Here is a 20,107-nt window from a genome sequence, read left to right on the forward strand (position 1 = left end):
TAATGCAAGGATGCCATCACTGTAGAGATGGAGAAAGCATAAAGTGACAATTATGAACCACTTAATATGATAAGGAGATTCTGCAGGTCATTAATCAATGTATAAAACTAAAATAAAATGTATTTTTAGTGACTCAAGATACAAATATTGACGCAAGATGTATAATTAGAATTATTTATAATAAACATTAATAAATCATTGCAATTTCTTTAACCATAAAGAATAACTAAATCCTTCAGGACAGTGTCTCATCAATGCACTGAACTCACTATGTTATCCCTCTAACAGCCTCCACATGTTCTCACTGTAATTTCCCCTCATGAATGAATTTATGCTGCACTAATGTGAATGTTCGGATGGAAATCAAACGCATTTCACTCGCAGTACTCGAGCTGACTTACCTTTGTTTGAATGACGACTTGTACGCGCTGACTCCACAGATAAGGTACGAGAATATGTCAGGCTACGTCAATAGCGGTTGGTCTTCAGGGTTTTTACTCCACGGCCGTATTTCATACGGGTCCACATTTCCAATGCAGGCTATTTTCTGCAAGTACCGCCGCTTCGCCTCTGAACGAAATCGGTCTCTATGCAGTCCGTTCTCTTTTGAGCTGCTTTTAAGCATCTTGTAATCGTCGTTCCAACACAGTGTGTTTGTTTTGACTCGTAGACCCCGAAAATGCCGCTGCGCTCCCACAATGCATTTAATTAATCCAGGACAAACTGAAAGCACAAAGGTGTCTGTATGTCTGCGTCTCCTAATACTCAAATCTAAACCAAAGATGGAGGGCTCACTGTTCCTTCTGAAATGAAAGTGTCGTGTAAGTATTAGGTATTTTATTCTACTCACTTTAAAGTGTTTATTAAAACTGAGAAACTGGGACTTTTCCCGACTCTGGACTCTTTCGATGCACATTTTGACAAAATGTGACGAAAGAGAGCCGAGTTTCCTGTTGTTTTAGTTTCATGTTTGTAATTTCAGCTCTCTGGTTAACTTACAGCACCAGCAGTACTTGATTAGGTTTAGCAGTAAGTCCCACAACAAACCTGTGGCTTTGCAGTGTCAGAGCAGACACTGTTGCCCAAACACTGCAGGACTCAAAGTCTACTGGACAGAAACATACAGGAGATACCTGCTCACTAAAATGTGACAATAAGAGTCACGGCTCTGGGTCAGTGTTTTGAGTTCTCGTGTTTGGTTTAATGTTGATTGTATTCTTATTCGGATGCATTGTTGACCATTATTACAGGTTTCTGCTTATTCACGTTTAAGGATTTGTTCCTTGGTTGTGTCTCATGTTTTTATAGTTCGAGTTTCATGTGTTATATTCTGTCTGCGTCCTTGTTTAGTGGTTTCTTGTTTCCTGTTTTATTGTGAAGGTCTGTGTCTCATGTGATTCAGCTCTGCTGCTCCCCTGTCTCGTTAGTCCAGTTTCTCCCAGCTGTGTCTCCCAGCTGTGTCTCCCTCCTGTTGCTCACTCCCTGATTACCACCCTGTGTATATTGGCCCTGTGTTTTCCTCAGATCCTGCCTGTGTGCTCCTGTTTCTGTTTCGTGGCAGCAATAAAAGCTGTGGTTTTCAGTCACATTTCCCTCAGAGTCCTGCATTTGGATCCACATCTGCACCTGCCCGCACACACAGCCCTGACAGTAAGACTTTATTCGTACCATGACATGTTCCAAACATTGGACTGGTGTCAGCACATATCTAACTTTTCAGGTTTTCTGTTTTTCACGCACCTTAGAAGATTAGGTGCTAGGACTCTGATTTTACAAGCACACACCAGATTGTTATGTCGACATCTTCAGGCTTATTTGTTTAATTTTGATTGAACCCTTTCCAGAGAAAATGAAACTGAGATAAAGAACGCTCAGTTCAGCTTTTGGCTTGTCAGATACAGACCTCGCGTCGACTACAGTATCCAAACTCTTTGCTTTTACTGCTCCAGGTACATCATCTTGTCCTACTGGAGATGTCTCGGGTGGTAGTAAAATTAACTATTCATGTAGCACTTTTTTACACAATGTTTAACAGTTTGGATTTTAAAAATGTGCAGATGCAAACCTTCATTCATTACTACACACTCCTGCACACATACAAGGCCGATGGGCAAAAGATTCAAGAGAAGCTGAACCATGGAAATGAGTTTTGAAGCTGCAGCAAGCTGCTCCAAAGTTTAGACACGACAGCCTCTGGAGCGTGATCACCTCTGGTTTAAAACAAGACAGTGGCTCAGTGCAGAGACCCTGATCAGATCATCAGAGAGGCCAGCTGCAGTCAGAAGGGCTCATTAGCTGTACACAGAGCAGCATGTCAGGCCTCATCAATACGACTTTTAAATGAAGGAAATAAAATGATAGTATTTCAATCAGTACAGAGGCCTTTTCTCTGCATGAACATCGTCTCCATCTTTTATCAGCAGCACTAAATCAAGCACACAGTGTTTTATTCACTGGTGTTTGTTTATTGTGGGACAATACTATGAGTCTGCAACAAAGACCGGACTGACACAACATTTACACCTTATTTGTCGCTGCTGTTATCTTATGAGTGATAAGCAACAGATAAGGAGCACATAAAGCAGCAGGCAGGCCATTTATGACTTTTTCCACCACGTTCTTCTTTCACAAGTTACAAATCTAGTTTATCATCATTAGAAACAGCTTGTCTTTCAGCACAATTATGATATAAATGACTGGACATTCAACGACATTTGAAACAAGCAGAACACATCACTGCTTAGCACAGTTTGAGAAATACCGTGAACGCATGTGTGAGGAAATCAAACCTTCTTGACTTGACGATTAAAACAAACCACAACGCCGATTCCACAGACGTTCACATGCTGTGTGAAATGGAAATGAAAAATAAACCCGTTTTATTTACAATGGAAGACATGTCGAATGTTTATGTCCCATTTTAACAAGATCACAGGGTCATTTGGAATTTGCTGGAAGGAAAACATCTTTAAAAGTTGTTACAAGGCCACGTTTACCAGTGTGTAGCGTTCTTTTAACAGCAGTCAGGAAACATCTGTGAACTGATTTGATGAGTCTGATTCAGATCAGCACACAGGCCCTTCTGCTGTGAGGCCCAGTTCACATTGTCCTGCTGAAATGCACCAATCAGGAGCATGAAGTGCAATGATTTCTTTCTACGTGGTGGGACGAATATTCAGCGTCTTTAATGACTGAAAAACAAGAAACAGGTGCAGAAAGGTTTTGTGGTGTTTTTTACTCATGTACATCAGCTGTGTCGTACTTTCTAAAATATCGCCTTAAAACTCTTTGCACCCGTTATGTGAATTTATAATGTTCACAACCGATGTGGTTATTGGTTGTGAACTTAAACAACCAACGGCGACTCTTCAGTTTTGTCTCCTGATAGAAATAAGGCCCAAAGAGTGGAAAGTGATTGTAATTCAGAGGGTTTTGACCACTGCACTGTGGCTGATCATTCAGCATGATGTGGCATAACAAAGACTGGACTGAGCCATGTTGGTCATGCACACATTCATGAAGAAAAACGGTTTCATTGTAATTTCTAACCCAGTTTATAATGACTCTCCATCCCTGCTGACTTAAAGCTGCACACATGTGAACATGTTTAACTTTAATGCCACAGTGTGGGCGTGGTTTAACTTTTTAGATACTGACAAACCTGCTTCCTGCAGCACACACACCAGGTGCACAACGGCACAAACAACCTTTAAAGCCGTGTCCCCTCCTAACATGCTACTTGAGTTTTATCCTATCCTGTTTGTGCTGTCCACATCCTCGAGCTACTAAAAGTTGCAGGTTATCAGTGAGAACAAAGGTCAAGGGTACGTCAGACATCCAGCATTTGTAATCCTACTTGAAAGAATGACATCATCGTCACTGCTGTTAATAATTACAGTTGTGATAAGTGGGAGAGATGGTATTTATTGGTGGCACGAGCGTCTGAGACCCCAGTTGATTTCCAGGATCTGGAGCAGGAGGAAGAGATGGCGGAAGCTTCGACACAGACTGGGACGCTCTCAGGTATGTAGGACGAGCTGCTCTGCATATACGTACGTGTTGGAAAGTAAAGAGGGAGCTGTGGGGAAGTGAGGACTGCTAACACTCAAACCAAACTTCTCTGGTGTTTCTTCAACCTGACAATCTCACCCTCTGGGACGACGCACGCTCTGACCTGCCTTATGTGCTCTGTCTTGTATTTGGGGGTCTGGACCTTTGCTGTTTTCTGTTAATGTGCTTTGATAAGTGATGTTCAAAGGAAGGACGGGATCCTTTTGCTAACCTGATGTGATTAATGGACCTCAGAGCCACACAGAGAGGAAGCAGCAAAGGAGATGATGATGCGCCCGGCAGCTCAGCAGTACGTAGTGACCAGGCCGCTGTACTCGGAGGAGTCCTTCGCTCAGGACCATGAAAAGATCTACAGGCACCGCAAAACTATGCTGGACCACATCAAGCAATATTTCACGTAAGCAACATGTCAGACTGTTTGCTGTGTTTTCTGTTTGGTTCCTGTGATCACTGGATGCAAACCTACGTTCCAAACGACGACTCTGCAAAGGTTTGATGAACTGTGGTGATTCAGCAGCAGCTGCTCTCATTTCCATCAACAAAGGTTCAAGCTTGTTTGGCTCAGTTTACACAGGTTACGTTTATAGTGATTAAGGTCTGACGAGACACTTTACCTGATACAAAAACATTATGTGTTATGTAAGACAAGTATTAAGTTTAATTTTGAGATTGAATTCAATTCAAATGTATTTGTATAGCACAGCAACAACAGTCGCCTCAAGGCGCTTCATCTCTATTAGATTAAAGTCAACATTTTGAGATTAAACATGAAATAGTATTTTGAGGGAAACGGTGGGAATGTGGAGACTCGCAGCTCCTCTAACATCTACAAAATGTCTTGTGAGAGAACTTGATCAGCTGTCTTATCGTGTCTTGTGTTACAACATGCATCTTCTTTATTGCACGAGGGTGTAACCACCGCTATCATCGGTCCACTGTCACCTGTTTCGTTTTCTTCCAAGTTTGTGTGTTTTTCCCTTCCGAGCTTTTTCCTGCGCCATCACCACACAGTGTTCATGTGCTAACAGAGACGTGCGATTTCACTCTCAGTGATACTGTCTACAGTATACATTTTGCCGAGGGTGGAGGGCAGCTTGTCTTGAAACAACCACATTTCACCATTTTATCTCAAAATAGATTTTCATCTTTAAACTCGAAATGATCACTAATCTTTTTTCTTAATGTGGCCCTAATCCTGCTGTTTGCTGTGTTTGTCTATCTTTATATTAATGGTGCTTTAATGCTTTGATACTCAGCGTGACGTTAGACTACACAGGTACACAATATCAATTTTACTGTAGTTTCAAGTCTGAACATTTTTGAAAAATCCAGATTCTTATTATTTTGACCCTACACGCACACGCACAGGCAGCGTTAGTCCAGTTTCATCACCGACACCGGATTGGCTAATCGAGCCTCTTACCGCAGCCGGGCCCTCCCCTCTGTGCGCACACACGAGAGGCGAGAAAGTTGAGCAGAAAAGCAAAGAGAGAAAAACTAAGTAAAAATAGATAAAGCAGAATGTGTGAGATTACCGGACATGTCAGCTGTCGGTGCTGCTGCACCAGCAACACGCAGCCCTCGCAGCCTCTGGTTGACAGCACGAGTTTTAAACAGAGTTACATCCGTACATGATGCATCCATGACAGTCTCTCTCTCCCTTTATATAGAAATACATTATGTGTTTATTGGGTGATCACGTCGGGCCAGTCGGACCAAATATGTCACGGTCGATGTTTTTGTCCCAGTCCAGCCGCGACGCAGATCAGCACTCGTCTGACATTAAGATTGTCACTGATGTCTAAAACGTTAAAAATGAGATGTAGCGGGTGCTTTGGTGAAACGCTGGCAGGCCTGTGCTTTCTACAGGATAATGTGGGTGTAACTATGTGGATGGATTTATCTTAAGACAGCGCAGATCTAAATAAAAATAATGTGTTCACTTTATATAGTTATTAGTATTTCTGTGATATTAACTAATTCAAAAGTCGTAATTGGGCAGGGTGGAGCTCATTGAAGACGTTTCTCCTGCTGTGCAGAATATATTTTTCATATCTTTAAAAAGAACAAACAAACGCAGGACTTAAACTGATCGATGTTTGTACACTTTAATCAGTTTAAATAATCTTGTGAAGCATAAATGTAAAAAGTGGTTACTCTGGTTTTGGTTCATTATCGTTTCAGATGTGACGCGAAACGAGCCAAGAGCACGGCTCTGTCTCTTCTCCCAGTCATCGGCTGGATGAAAGCGTACCGATTCAAAGAATGGCTGCTGGGTGACATCGTGTCCGGTGTCAGCACTGGACTGGTGGCTGTGCTGCAAGGTGAGTATCACAGAAAGTTACAGCCTCTGAACTCTGTGAAGTAATGATAACAATAATGACTGTGCAACTTGGGCCCTATCTGACTAACTGTGATAACCTGTGATAACAGACAGCTGTGAGAACCTCTGCGCTCTTATCTGAGCTGTTTAAACGATAGTGAGTGTGCTTAACAGCAGCTTGGAAATGAGGAAATAACCATTTCATCGCTTGATGATTTTGCTCATTTTAATGGAGACACAATATCATCTAAAACGTTCAGAAAAAGGAAAACATTAAATTTATAGATCAATTTGCATGTTGGTGCAGCCCTTTGAAACCTTTAGCAGCTTTCTTTTAATTGGCTGCTCCTCAGCAGCAGGTGAGTGGAGGTGACATCGTAACAGTATAGATGTAAAAAGAAATTAGGAGGACGGGTTCTTTAACCTTTGTGTACTTTACTTACTTATTGAGAGCCCAGAGATTTACTCAACTGGTGTTTCTGTCTTGCAGGGCTGGCCTACTGTTTGTTGGCCTCTCTGCCACCCTGGTATGGGCTCTTCTCCGCCTTCTTCCCTGTTATCATCTACTTTTTCCTCGGCACCTCCAGACACATCTCAGTGGGTAAGGCCATCGTCCATTTCTATGTAGCTGCTCTCTAAATGTTAGAGTGTAAGTATATCTGCCATCCTCCTGTCTCCCCGAAGGTCCGTTTCCAGTGCTCTGTCTGATGATTGGCTCGGCGGTCACCAGGCTGGTCCCAGACGAGGGGCCGGCGTTCAACATCACGGGGTTTGAAGGCCTGACCAGAGACGAGCAGAGAGTGCTGGTGGCCTCTTCTGTCACCTTCCTTGCCGGCGTCATGCAGGTGAATCGGCTCGCCACAGCCAATAAGTTGCTCTAGTCGACACTGAGTCACCTTGTCAACAAGCATGCTTTCTGAGGATCAAACACAAACCTGTAGGATCTCAAACATACGTTTGTGATGTGGAAACAACAAAAAGCTTTGTGTCCTTGACAGAAAACAGATGTTGTGTTTCGTCCTTCTTAATAAGGCTCCTTGAGAGCCGTTCATCACAACTTCATTTGTGAGCTCTGGCTTTCAAAGGAGCACACTTCGCTCCATCTTTCCATCAAAAAATACTATTGAGCAGCAAATGTAGCATAATAGTGTTAGCATGAAAACACTGACGGACTGAAAAGTAGGTTGACATTTTAAAAGTCATGAGAATATTGACTGTACTCTCACATTTATCCGTTTAAGGCGAAGGTTAGCTGGACGCACCAAGAAGGCTGTGCTCTTTTTTTGGAATAGGTGAAACAAACCTAAATCCCAGTCAGTGAGCATGAGAGGCGCTCATAGATGGACTTACTACGTTTGGGTTTGTTAGCTTTGGACTGAGGTGGGATAAGATGAGCTCCATACAAGAGCAGTTATTACCTGCAGCGAGAGTCACAGAGCAATGAGGATATATGATCATGTCATATTTGACCTAGAATCTCACTCTTACATTTCACGTCCGCCTTTCTTTCAAGTCTTTAGAGAAAGTGATGGCAGGAACAATAAGCAGCCCAGTTACAGTAGTTAGAAAGTAGTTATGTAATAAACTCAAGTTATTCATGTTACTCCTGCGCAACAATTGTGTAATCAAAGACAGGATCTGTCATGCTACACAAAATCAGATTTTTCACTGCACTACAAACTACAGTTATAAATGAAAAATACAGCATTATTCTCTTGAAAGCAAACTGCCCAGAGAGTGAGCAGGCAGAGGCTCGCACTCCCTCGCTGTTTCCTGCTGTGTGCTCTGACAGCTGTGCTTTAGGGAAAGTTATATGTAAAGTATGATGCTTAGTAGATCACTTCATCAATTATGTGATTTACAGAAAACTGGCAGTTGCTTTTATAACTGTTGAGAGGACTGCAGTTGACAATGTAAACATTCATTGGTCCCACGTGGACTCTTATCGGTACTTTAAGGGTATTTTTGTAATACTAATCACACAGAGAGGTACTTTTACTGTGTTTAGCTATTTATGTTACGGATGTGAAAACCAGATCATGACATATATGCTGCTGTCTGCTAATCAAAGCAGCACATTCAGATGAACAGCTGTTGTTAACCTTGATGTAGTCGTACACAGAGGGACGTCACAGGGTTTTCATTCCTAAAAGAAATTCAAAAAACCGTTTTTCTTTTTCTGGTAACTCGCAGTTTAATAATACACTATTTTGTTTATCATGTTGGGTTTTTCAGCCTCAATGACTGAATCTGTTTGTGACTCCTGTCTCTGGCAGCTTGCGATGGGCGTTCTGCAGGTGGGCTTCGTTGTCATGTACCTTTCCGACACACTTGTGTCAGGTTTCACCACAGCTGCTGCGATCCACATTCTGGTGTCGCAGCTCAAGTTTGTGTTGGGGCTGGAAGTTCCAGGGATCAGCGGGCCTCTGTCACTCATATATGTAAGTACAGGCCAGCTTGAAGCTTGCTCTGTTCATCCAACAGGTTGTTCATCTGCTGGTTTCATTCTTCAGACCTTGGAGATCATCTTTAACAAGATCACCTCCACCAATGTGTGTGATGTGGTGATCTCCATCGTGATCATGGTGGTGGTGTTCATCGTAAAGGAGATAAATGAGCGATTTAAATCCAAGCTGCCTGTGCCGATCCCCATAGAGGTCATCATGGTGAGCAACACTGCACGACTCCTGACATTTTTGCATCTCTTTGAAGGCTTGTTGGTTCCACAAACAACAACACTGATATTTATTACGCTGGTTTTGGCTCTTCACTGTAACGACTGCACTCAGCAGGTGAATAACACTCATTAAAGTGAGTAATGTTCATTTATGGGCCGGAAAAAGATTTCAGCGAGAGATACCGGTCACAGGTTGACACCTGCAGTTAATAAATGCTCTCTGACTTTTGTATTTAAAAGAGTAAATAGCTGTGAATAATCATTTGTCATTTCTTTCACAGACTGTTATTGCATGTGGAGTTTCATATGCATTCGACTTTAAGACAAGATATGGCATTGATGTTGTTGGTTATATACCAAAAGGGTAAGAATACATCAAGCTCACAGTGAAACCTGTCGATTGTTTTATCTTTGCTGGAAAAGAGTCAGAACATCAGCAGCAGGAGTTATCAATGACAAACTTCCCCTGTAATATTATACTGTGGTTTTAATATCCTGACACTGTGCATAACTCACAAGTACATAAGACGTTTATAAGGTGATAATAGCTAAAAGCTAACAGTTTGTTTTGGAGCCTGTAAAAGTGTGAAATCAGAAAGGCAGTCAAAGAGAGGTCAAACCACTTCCACAACATCATAGTTCTAAAATGCAACATGCAAACTTTACACGTGTTATGTCTCTTTCTGCTTTGGCCAAAGTTAAATATGTTTTTGATTTGAGGACCCAAACGCAGACTCGTGGAGGCGAGACAGAAACTCAACAGGTAGCTTTATTGCTGAACATCAGAAAATACAAAAATAACTAAACTTGTAATGGAACTAAACAGGCTTAAACACACAGCACAACGTCCAGAGAAGAGAAAACACACAGTGAACACAGCCGAGACAAGTCAGACATGAACACGAGAGAGAGACACAGAGGACAAAGACACAAGGGGAACCGAATAGTCCGAGAACTAAACAAGAACACTCAGAATAACTACGACCATGAATGACCCTGAACATCAGCCATAATACAAAATATTACCAGAATACAAGAAGGTCAAAATGCTGGGTCACAGTGACCCAGAACCATCAGCCTGTATTTTGAAACAGTAACATAATGTTACGCTTTAGCTAAGGGTTCTGGCTCTGAATTGTTCCTCTTATCACTTGTGGCTGATCCACCTGAGCGTGTCCATGTTTAGAGGCACAATGATCTGACAGACTTGTACCGTTTCAGGTACGAGGCGCCAGTCGCCCCAAACCCGCAGATCTTCCAAGAAACGGCAGTGGAAGCGTTTCCTATAGCCATCGTGGGTTTTGCTGTGGCCTTCTCTGTGGCCAAGGTTTATTCTATAAAACACGATTACACCATAGATGGAAACCAGGTGGGTAACAACTCAGCCACATGTAGGTTAACGTCGCGTCAGGACGTCAGTGTGATTTCTTATCTCTGTGACCCGGCTACAGGAGCTGATAGCCTTTGGAGTCAGCAACATCTTTGGAGCTTCCTTCAGGTCTTTTGCAGCGAGTACAGCTCTTTCTAGGAGTGCAGTTCAGGAGAGCACAGGAGGGAAAACTCAGGTAAACTAAGCTGATCCCGGATCTGTCCATGTCAGGCAGGGTTTTCTGTATTATTGTAGGGTCGACCTTACAGTACAAAGCACCGTGAGGTGACTGTTGTTGTGATTTGGTGCTGTATAAATAAAACTGTATTGAATAATATTGAAACTGAAGTCCAGTTTCGTGACACAAACGTTTGAAGTATCTTTACAATGAAAATCTTTATAATGAAATCTTTGCTTTTTCACTACAATTCATTTGTTGAATCCCTGGAAAACATTTAAATATGACCAACTGCATGAGATCAGGTCACAGAATCTGTCATTCTCTTCTGTTTATACACGTTCATAGAGACTCTGTGATTAACTGCAAATGAATTGACAGCAGTTCCTGTGACACTGCGGCTCGTCGCTCTGACATACAGTCGCACAAATGCATTAAATTCACAGCGAGTGACCAATAGAAAGGCCAGCCAACAGTGACCTCTAGTGTTTAGAGGAGAAAGTGTATCAATCAACTGATCTGATAAAGTCCTTTTTAAATCAGCACAAACAGAATCTGATTTCCATCATGTTGGTTTTTCAATCCTCTGCCTCTTCTGTTGTTTCCAGGTAGCTGGTTTACTGTCAGCTGTCATAGTGATGATCGTCACATTGGCTATTGGATTCCTACTGGAGCCCCTACCAAAGGTATGTACCCCTCCCTGTGCCTCTGACATGCTGTCTATACTCTGAAAGCCGATCTCTGGCCCTCTGCTTTAACAGTCCGTGCTGGGCGCCGTGATCATCGTCAACCTGAAGGGCAGTCTGATGCAGTTCAGAGAGATCCCATATCTGTGGAGGAGGGACAAAGCCGACTGTGTAAGACCTCACAAACTTTCAGTACTCTTAAAGACCATGTTTATATGTTGTAAGAAAGGACACGTGGCCTCCTTGTTAGTAAACAACATGTTTCTTACCACAACAAGGTGGTGTGGCTGGCTAGCTGCATCGGTGCCTTCTTGCTGGGGCTGGATCTGGGACTGGCTGTCGGCCTCGGTGTGGAGCTGATCAGTGTCATCCTCAGGACTCAGTTGTGAGTATTTGGTGTACAATGTGATCATGTAACTGATTACTGTTGTTCTTTCATCACGCTATTGTCACGAGGTTCAAAGTGATGGCTTTTCTTCTGTCAGCTGTTAGATAAATGACCCCGACAGCGAGTACAAACACGTGACGCTGATTCTTGTAAATGATACAGTAGTTTACATCAAACCTGTCATCGTTGTATCATCATCATTGTGAGCGTGTTAGCATGTCATGTTTGCTTGTTTGCTTCAGTCCTCGCTGCAGTCTGCTGGCCAACATCAGGGGCACCGATATCTACAAAGACCGAAAGGACTACATCAGCGTGAGTTAGCGTGTGGCCCCTCAGGTGGCTTCAGTTTACCTTTCAAATATTTACACAGCTGTTGGGATATTATCTCAGGCATTTGGATTAGTTCTACAGGCCACAACAAAATGTATGGTTTTGTAATTATACAAATTAAAATAATGATCAAACTAGAGGTGAAAACCTGTGACCAAGTCTTTTAAGTAGGCTATTAAAGAATAAAATACAGAGGGTCATGATTTTATGATGAACACAGTGAGTCCTTCCTTACTCTGAATGAATGTTTATGTAAAGGACAAATGCACATTTGTAATGTGCAAAGGCTTTTATTAGAGGCTATGATGCATGTAGAGCAATCAGCTCACTTACAAAATGTACATACTCAGCAAGTTTCATGTGATTTCAAGATCTATAAGAGTCAGAGAAAGCAGTGGCGATTAAAGGTGCTGAGAGAGACTTTACCCTCATTTACACTGTATCTGTGAATGAGTGTTGTTTTTAAATATAACGTAAAGGATACGTAATAACTAAGCACTTGACTGTCTTGAAAATGACCAATACAAAAGCAGCGGTATTACTAATTACAACTAAAAAACAACAAACTTTTCACAGGAAGTGCTTATGCCTTATTATCTCATAGCCAGCCTGCTAGGAGACATTGCAGTTACATTCCCTCAGAGTGTGTCAGGGCCAGGCAGGCCGGCGTGTTTGCGGTGTGGAGCCAAAAGCAGGCACGGGAGAGAGAACGAGCTGTAACAAAAGGCGAGGCTTTTATTGAGGCTGATAGCCAAAACAGAAAACAAGGCAAAGCAAAACTAAACTCAATGAAACACCTGACCTGACGAGATAAACAGACGACCCGACAATGAACACAGAGAGACAGAGGACTTAAATACACAGAAGGGTAATGAGGGAAGTAGAAACACAGCTGAACGCCACAGGAAGACTAAACTAAACACACTGAACATGGAACACAAGACTAAATAAAACAGGAACAAGGAAAGGACGTACACCTGACAACACGGAGCACCAGGAGAACCTACATAGACAGTAATGACCCATAAAGGAAACACAAACCTGACTAAAAACTCAACCAAGAGAAACTAATAATCATACTAGAACTTAACACATCTCACAAGTAATACAAAATAAGTCAACTACACCCTTAACTTTAAAATGACACATGAGTTTAACATGAGTTTAACATAGGAAAGCAACCTCACCAAATAAACTCAAAGATGCTGGGACCCACCTGACCGAGTGCAGAGCGCCCCGATCGAAAAATCCATGAAGTCCCCCTTCATCTGCTCTTGCTCTTGAGTATTTCCAAGTTTGGATATTTATGTCCTCCAATAATGCAGAAGCAAGGTCTTTTTGTGGATGCTTTGATACTAAATGTACCTGACAGTTTACCAGCTGATTTTCAAATTGAGATTTGAACAACTAGTCATTGATTTTGATTTTGCAGTACTTTAAAACTCTTTGCAGATATACGAGCCAGAAGGAGTGAAGATCTTCAGGATCCCATCTCCAATCTTCTTTGCCAACATTGAGTTCTTCAGGAACAAGCTGGTGGAAGCTGTAAGTCACATCTGCCTTTAATGGAGCTGTTAAAGAATAAAAGCATCAGTTTGGATAATTTAGTTTTTAAAAAGCATCATATTCTTCACAGGACAATAAAATAGATGGAGTAAAATCTCATCTCTGATACTATCTCCTATGATTACTTGTGATAAATGACACACTTACTGTATGTCTTCCCAGGTCGGCTTTAACCCATTACGGGTGTTGAGAAAGAGAAATAAAGCAGTGAGGATGATACGGAAACTTCTGAAGAAGGGCAAGTTGCAGTGGACATCTGTGAGTATCTGAGCTTGGTTTGATAGTAACGGCACAAATGTTGCCTGTGTCGACACATTAACAAGGCAACGAAGCCTCATTTACTCATTTTTAATATTAACATTTGCTTCTTGCTCATCTCTTTCAACTCAATTTAGGTAAACACTGTAAATCTGCATGTTTAGAAATGTACAGAAAACAGCAGCTCTCATTTCTAGAAATATAGACACATTTATTAAACCCCCCAAAATATGACTATCCAGAGTTGGGACCAGGAAGCAGAGTTGCAGTCTTACACGCCTCTCTGCAGCTTCTCTCCTCCTGCTACCCCCCCAAAAATCCATCTCCATAGAGACTGTGTCAGCTTCCAAACAGACAAAAAACAAACTAAAAACCAGCAACAAAACGATTTAGAGCAGGAACACGGATTCTGCACAAAGACGTAAACACAAAGTGCGGAGCCAACGCATCCGAATCAGCGAGCTCACCCGACGGCACGGACACGGTCGGGGCTGAAAGCCGACAGCTCGCTGATTCTGAAGCGTCAGTGGGCGCTTTGTGTTTACGTCCTTTTTGCGCTGATTCTGAAGCTGCAGGTTTGAGCTCTTTCCAAACAATATTGAGCGAACCAGCAGCCAAAGACGATCCAAACTAGCTTCACATTTCGCTTCACATGAACATTGTCACGAATTTCCTCTGACTTTTGCTGTTTTGCTTCCACCACGATAAAAATCACACTTCATGTAGAGCTCTCTCTAAATCAATAATCAAAACCCACCCCTGCTTATTACCCAGCAGTCTACGGTGTCGGCCGCTGTTTTTGTTTTTAGTTTTTTTTTTTACTTACTTCTGACAAGAAAGCCTCATTTCTGCTGTTCAATACTGAACAAATTTAAACTTTTTGAAATTATGCAAAATTGCAAAATGCTGTGTCTCTAATCAAAGCTCAGTAACTTTGCTCTGCTTCACTTCGTTTTTGACTGCACAATATTTTTAAGGTCATCTGCTATAAAAACCCAGACCAGGAAAATCACCGTCACATTTTTCTGTGTTTTATCTTCAGCTACTTTGACACAAAGGCACCTGCTGTGATGCTCACACCTTTGATAAAGTCTCACAAGTGTCAGGTTTCTTTAATAGATATAAAAATATAGATATATGTACTGATAAGTGATCAGAATTATAATATTTCTGACTGTCTGAGGCAAAAATTTCCCCGATTCAAATCTAATCGTAATCAAATCGATTCTAGAAATCAGTGACGATACCCAGCCCTACAATACAGCATCCACATCTGAACCACAGAGTAAAACAGTGAAATGTGGATTATTAAATATTATGTCTCTCTCCTCCAAGTCTCTGTTAGTACATGACTTAATAATTGATCAACAAATCGTTTACTCTGCCTTACAGAAACCTGGTTGCAGCAGGATGATTATGTTAGTTTAAATGAATCAACACCCCCGAGTCATTCTAACTACCAGAAACCTCGAAGCACAGGCCGAGGGGGAGGTGTGGCAGCAATTTTTCACACCAGCCTATTAATCAACCAAAGACCCAGACAGACTTTTAATTCATTTGAAAGCCTGATACTTAGCCTCGTCCACCCCAGCTGTAAAACTCAGAAACCAGTCTTACTTGTTATCATCTACCTGACTCCGTGGTATAATTCCCAAACACGTAGCCTAAAGCAGATGACTCGTAATCTGGAGAGGAAATGGCGTGTCACAAATTTAGAGGATCATCATTTAGCCTGGAGAAATAGTTTGCTGCTTTATAAGAAAGCCCTCCGCAAAGCCAGAACATCTTACTATTCATCACTGATTGAAGAAAATAAGAACAACCCCAGGTTTCTCTTCAGCACTGTAGCCAGGCTGACAAACAGTCAGAGCTCTGTTGAGCCAACCATCCCTTTAACATTAACTAGTAATGACTTCATGAACTTCTTCACAAATAAAATTTTTATCATTAGAGAAAAAATTACCAGTAATCATCCCACAGATGTAATATTATCTACAGCTACTCTTAGTACCATTGATGTTAAGTTAGACTCTTTTTCTCTAATTGATCTTTCTGAGTTAACTTCAATAATTACTTCCTCCAAACCATCAACGTGTCTTTTAGACCCCATTCCTACAAAACTGCTCAAAGAAGTCCTGCCATTAATTAATTCTTCGATCTTAAATATGATCAACCTATCTCTAATGATCGGCTATGTACCACAGGCCTTCAAGCTGGCTGTAGTTAAACCTTTACTCAAAAAGCATCTCTAGACCCAGCAGTCTTAGCTAATTATAGGCCAATCTCCAACCTTCCTTTCATATCAAACATCCTTGAAAGAGTAGTTGTCAAACAGCTAACAGATCATCTGCAGAGGTTTATTTGAAGAGTTTCAGTCAGGTTTCAGAGCTCATCACAGCACAGAAAAAGCTTTAGTGAAGGTTACAAATGATCTTCTTATGGCCTCTGACAGTGGACTCATCTCTGTGCTTGTCCTGCTAGACCTCAGTGCAGCGTTCGATACTGTCGACCATAATATCCTATTAGAGCGATTAGAACATGCTGTAGGTATTACAGGTACTGTGCTGCAGTGGTTTGTATCATATCTATCTAATAGACTCCAGTTTGTGCATGTAAATGGAGAGTCCTCTTCACACACTGAGGTATTAAAGGACTGTTGTATTGGCAGTGGTATGATATAAAATTGGTGGAGAAAAATGACAGTGTCATTTGTACAACAAACAGTACAAGGTCCAGCATCACTTATCTGAGACATGAGCGATTGCATGAATATGATACGAGGTAGAGCCTGGTGATAAAACAATAAAAATGAATATTGTGCAAAAACGTTCCTCGACTGTGATATAAAATATGTTCAATATAAAGTCAGTAAGCTCATTGCATCCATGTTTCGACGGACAACATGAAAGGCAACAACAATTATACTGAACCAATCGTGTGGTTGGAAGGAGCATAGGAGGAGGAGCTGACAGCAGCACATGCTCTTGCTACACACTATACGTAGGAGTGCGAACGAAAGATAAAACGACGACAAAAATTGTTAACGAAAACTCGACAAACAGCATTAACAAACGAAACAGCCCAGTGGACACAGCGTGTTTAATATTTATACGGCTTTGTAATGTGTGAGTTTGTCTCTGGTTTAAAGCGCGTCTACAACTTCGCTCGATCAGTCACAACATGAGAGTCTTGTGCGAGAGCAGAAAGGCTCATTATGGATTCATCATCTGGAATGTGTTCCCGTGTGGTGAAGTCTGACATAGAAAACATATTTCGCTGTTACAGATCGGCCTCCTGAATACCTCGTGTGGACCCATAAATGAATCAGAGGACGAGAGCAACATGGAAGAGCTGGACCAACCGACTGACTTCAAAGACTTTCCTGCCCGGATCGACTGGAACGCCGAGCTTCCGGCCAACATTGCGGTTCCCAGAGTTGAGATTCACAGCCTGGTCCTGGACTTTGCCGCCGTCTCCTTCTTAGACATCTCTGGACTGAAGGGACTCAGAGCAGTGCGTTTGTATTCATGCAGCAGTAGCAGATGTTTCGCTCTGGCTCTGTTTAATTCATTTCTCTTTGCAGCTGCTGAAAGAGCTGATCCGAGTTGAGGTTGAGGTCTACATTGTGGCCTGTGACCGTAAGTACTAGCGTATTGTCTGTATTAGTTTAGTAATCATGTTAGCCTACCATGCTAACCTAAACACCTGCCACATACTCAGCTGTATGTTTGTCTACCATATTTGGACCTTCTGCTGCAGCTTACATCCTGGAGAAACTCCATGATTGTAGCTTCTTTGATGATGAAGTTCAGTCTTCAATGTTCTACCTGACACTGCATGACGCCATGCTGCACATCCTGGAGAAACATCCGGAGCCTATTCCAAAAAAGTCTGATTATGAGAAGGTAAAGAAGAGCAACAAACACAATATTCAGGGAGTATTTGACATCTTACTGTTGGAAATATATGTACACAATACTATTACACACATGTAGGGTTTTTACAGCATAAAGCACCTTGAGGCGACTGTGCTGTGACCATAAATACATTTTAAAAAAGAAACTAAATTGAATCTGACGTTCTTTATGTTGTTTTACAGATAATGACAGGAGTCACTATTCATCATCTGCCCGGCAATTTGAGGAGCAGAGACAGAAATGTAGGTATCAGTCTCAAACTGTGCTTTTCAGTGTTTGTGGTTTTTGAGAAATAACTTTCATCTATTTTACTGGTTACAATACAGAAGCCAAAAGCAGAAAAATAAAATCCGATGATTTATTTCCAACTTCTGAAACGAAAAAACCCCCACAGAATTTTATTATTTCTTTAACTCATTCACTGCCAGCCATTGGCAGTGAATGAGTTAAACCCATTGACTCATTCACTGCCATTGACGGCTATAGACGTCAATGGCAGTGAATGAGTTAAACTTGGTCATTTAAAAAATATATATATAAAAACTCATTTCAGCAGCCTGATGACCAAGACAAGTCTTTGATTTAATAACTGATAAGCTTTCTAACACATGCAGTCCCATGAAAAAGAAAGTTTCCACAGGACTATACAACTACTGTGAAAAACTAAGTACGCCCCAAAACTAATACACAGCCCGAAATAATAGGGGTCCTCAATTTGATGCTGCAAGATAAAGAAGAAAAATCATGGAGGACAACGGTCATGTGATCTGTCAGTGGAAACACATGGGGAAACAGCTGACACCAATGAACATAATGACGTCACAGTGGAAGAGAAAAACTAAACACAATGAACACAGGAACACAAGACCTCTCCAAAATAAAACAGGAAACATAATGAGACACAGAGATGACAACATGAACTTGACAACACAAGACATGCAGACACGAAACACATGACGGGCAAGGGAGACATAACAGAGGGGTGAAGACACAAAGGGAATCTAATAACAAAGAACTAGAATGACAACCTAATGATAGAAATAAACTTCGAAAAATTAAAGGACTTAAACATAAAAATAAACTCAAAACACTGGGTCACAATGGCCCAGGACTGTGACAGGAAGTCGCTTTGATGACAGATGAGATTGACTGAACGTGACTGAACGTCAGCTCCTTCTTCTCCCACAGGCTTCACCCACACAAACAAAGTTATAACTTCAGAGTGACGATGATGAGGACGACCAAAGACGAGGAAGATGAACCTATCAACCGTGTGTGTGTGTGTGTGTGTGTGTGTGTGGCTTTTAATGCAATGCATGAAACTGCATTGATTCTATTGCTTTTTTATCGTATACATCATATAGATTTGTAGACAATTACTGTATAATTTATTTGACATGTTTATTTTCATTTTCATGATGGTGAGGATGAATGTCTTTGCAATGGTAACATTACTTTCAAGAGTTAAAACTGACTGAAATGCTGGAATAAATTTTTTACTCTCTAAATAATGCTGTTTGTTGCCTTTTTTAATCCATTAACTTTGTTACATGTTAACATCAAAAGATAACATGCATTAAAAGTGCAGTGGGCATGGTTATAAGTATCTTAACTGTTACTGTTAGCTTTACTGTTATCCAGAAATGGTTAAAGCCACAGTATTGCTCTGGACAACATGCTACTTTTGTTACCATGACTACTGCATACTTTGCCTCAATAAACAAACTCTATAATTTAGCTGTAAATTCTTCATATTGTAACAAAACACATCACAGAAAATTCAATTATTTATATATATTGTCTCCAATTATTTCTATACTTTATCCTCTAAGGACTATCAAAGGTTCACGTTGGTCCTTTTAGCTGTTTCACGTTGTTGATGTTAAATTGAGTTCTAAAATAGGAAATGTAAGAAATATTTCTCTCATTCATCGTTTCTAGAATAACTGTGAAAAGTGAATTTCAGCACATGCAGCAAAGGTTTGTATGGGTGTGTCGCTGAATGAGCAAACATGTGAGAAATCCTCGTGCCTGTCATCCTGCAATAACTGCAGGTGAATAAAAATCTGTTTGTGTTAATGATTGATTTGAACAAAGATAAAACCAACAGAGTGATGAGACTGATCTCAGATTAGATACAGCAGACAAAGGTTGTTTGAAGAATCTGTTTTGTTTTTCATTTTGTGACTTTGAGTCTCACATCAAAGGTTCTTTTACATTATTTATTTTACAGTATTATGTAATGAAATCATAGCCGCCGTTTTCAATCTGATTATAATTTATGTATGCTCAAAATATTTTAATTATTCCGTTGTTTGACATTTCGAATGCATTTGTCCCAAAT

The 20,107-nt window shown here is 41.1% G+C and overlaps 1 protein-coding gene across 1 annotated transcript; it reads left to right on the plus strand.

Moving 5' to 3' along the window:
• Positions 1-4,206: 4,206 nt before the first annotated feature.
• On the plus strand, positions 4,207-19,243 carry LOC147309382 (chloride anion exchanger-like). Its single transcript, XM_086269620.1, has 20 exons — positions 4,207-4,468; positions 6,256-6,395; positions 6,885-6,995; positions 7,079-7,239; positions 8,671-8,835; positions 8,908-9,060; positions 9,353-9,435; positions 10,293-10,440; positions 10,523-10,636; positions 11,227-11,304; positions 11,380-11,475; positions 11,583-11,689; positions 11,935-12,004; positions 13,475-13,567; positions 13,751-13,846; positions 17,132-17,359; positions 17,430-17,484; positions 17,606-17,751; positions 17,946-18,005; positions 18,952-19,243. Exons 1-20 carry the CDS (start codon positions 4,335-4,337, stop codon positions 18,976-18,978), a joined length of 2,265 nt encoding a protein of 754 aa, XP_086125746.1. The 5' UTR covers positions 4,207-4,334; the 3' UTR covers positions 18,979-19,243.
• The last annotated feature ends 864 nt before the right edge of the window (positions 19,244-20,107 follow it).

This window comes from Aulonocara sp. 'chitande type north' Nkhata Bay, linkage group LG17 (genome assembly GCF_057382095.1).
Source record: "Aulonocara sp. 'chitande type north' Nkhata Bay isolate Kocher_YH1m ecotype deep benthic linkage group LG17, A_spYH_male_GT1.1, whole genome shotgun sequence".
NCBI classification, from domain to species: domain Eukaryota; kingdom Metazoa; phylum Chordata; class Actinopteri; order Cichliformes; family Cichlidae; genus Aulonocara; species Aulonocara sp. 'chitande type north' Nkhata Bay.

What these genes read in the sequence shown, in the direction of transcription:
- LOC147309382 (XM_086269620.1), top strand. Translation starts at nt 4,335, where the DNA reads ATGATGATGCGCCCGGCAGCTCAGCAGTACGTAGTGACCAGGCCGCTG. An exon ending in ACTGGTGGCTGTGCTGCAAG is followed by an intron (nt 6,396 to 6,884) that starts GTGAGTATCACA and finishes TCTGTCTTGCAG; the next exon opens with GGCTGGCCTACTGTTTGTTG. An exon ending in ACACCATAGATGGAAACCAG is followed by an intron (nt 10,441 to 10,522) that starts GTGGGTAACAAC and finishes ACCCGGCTACAG; the next exon opens with GAGCTGATAGCCTTTGGAGT.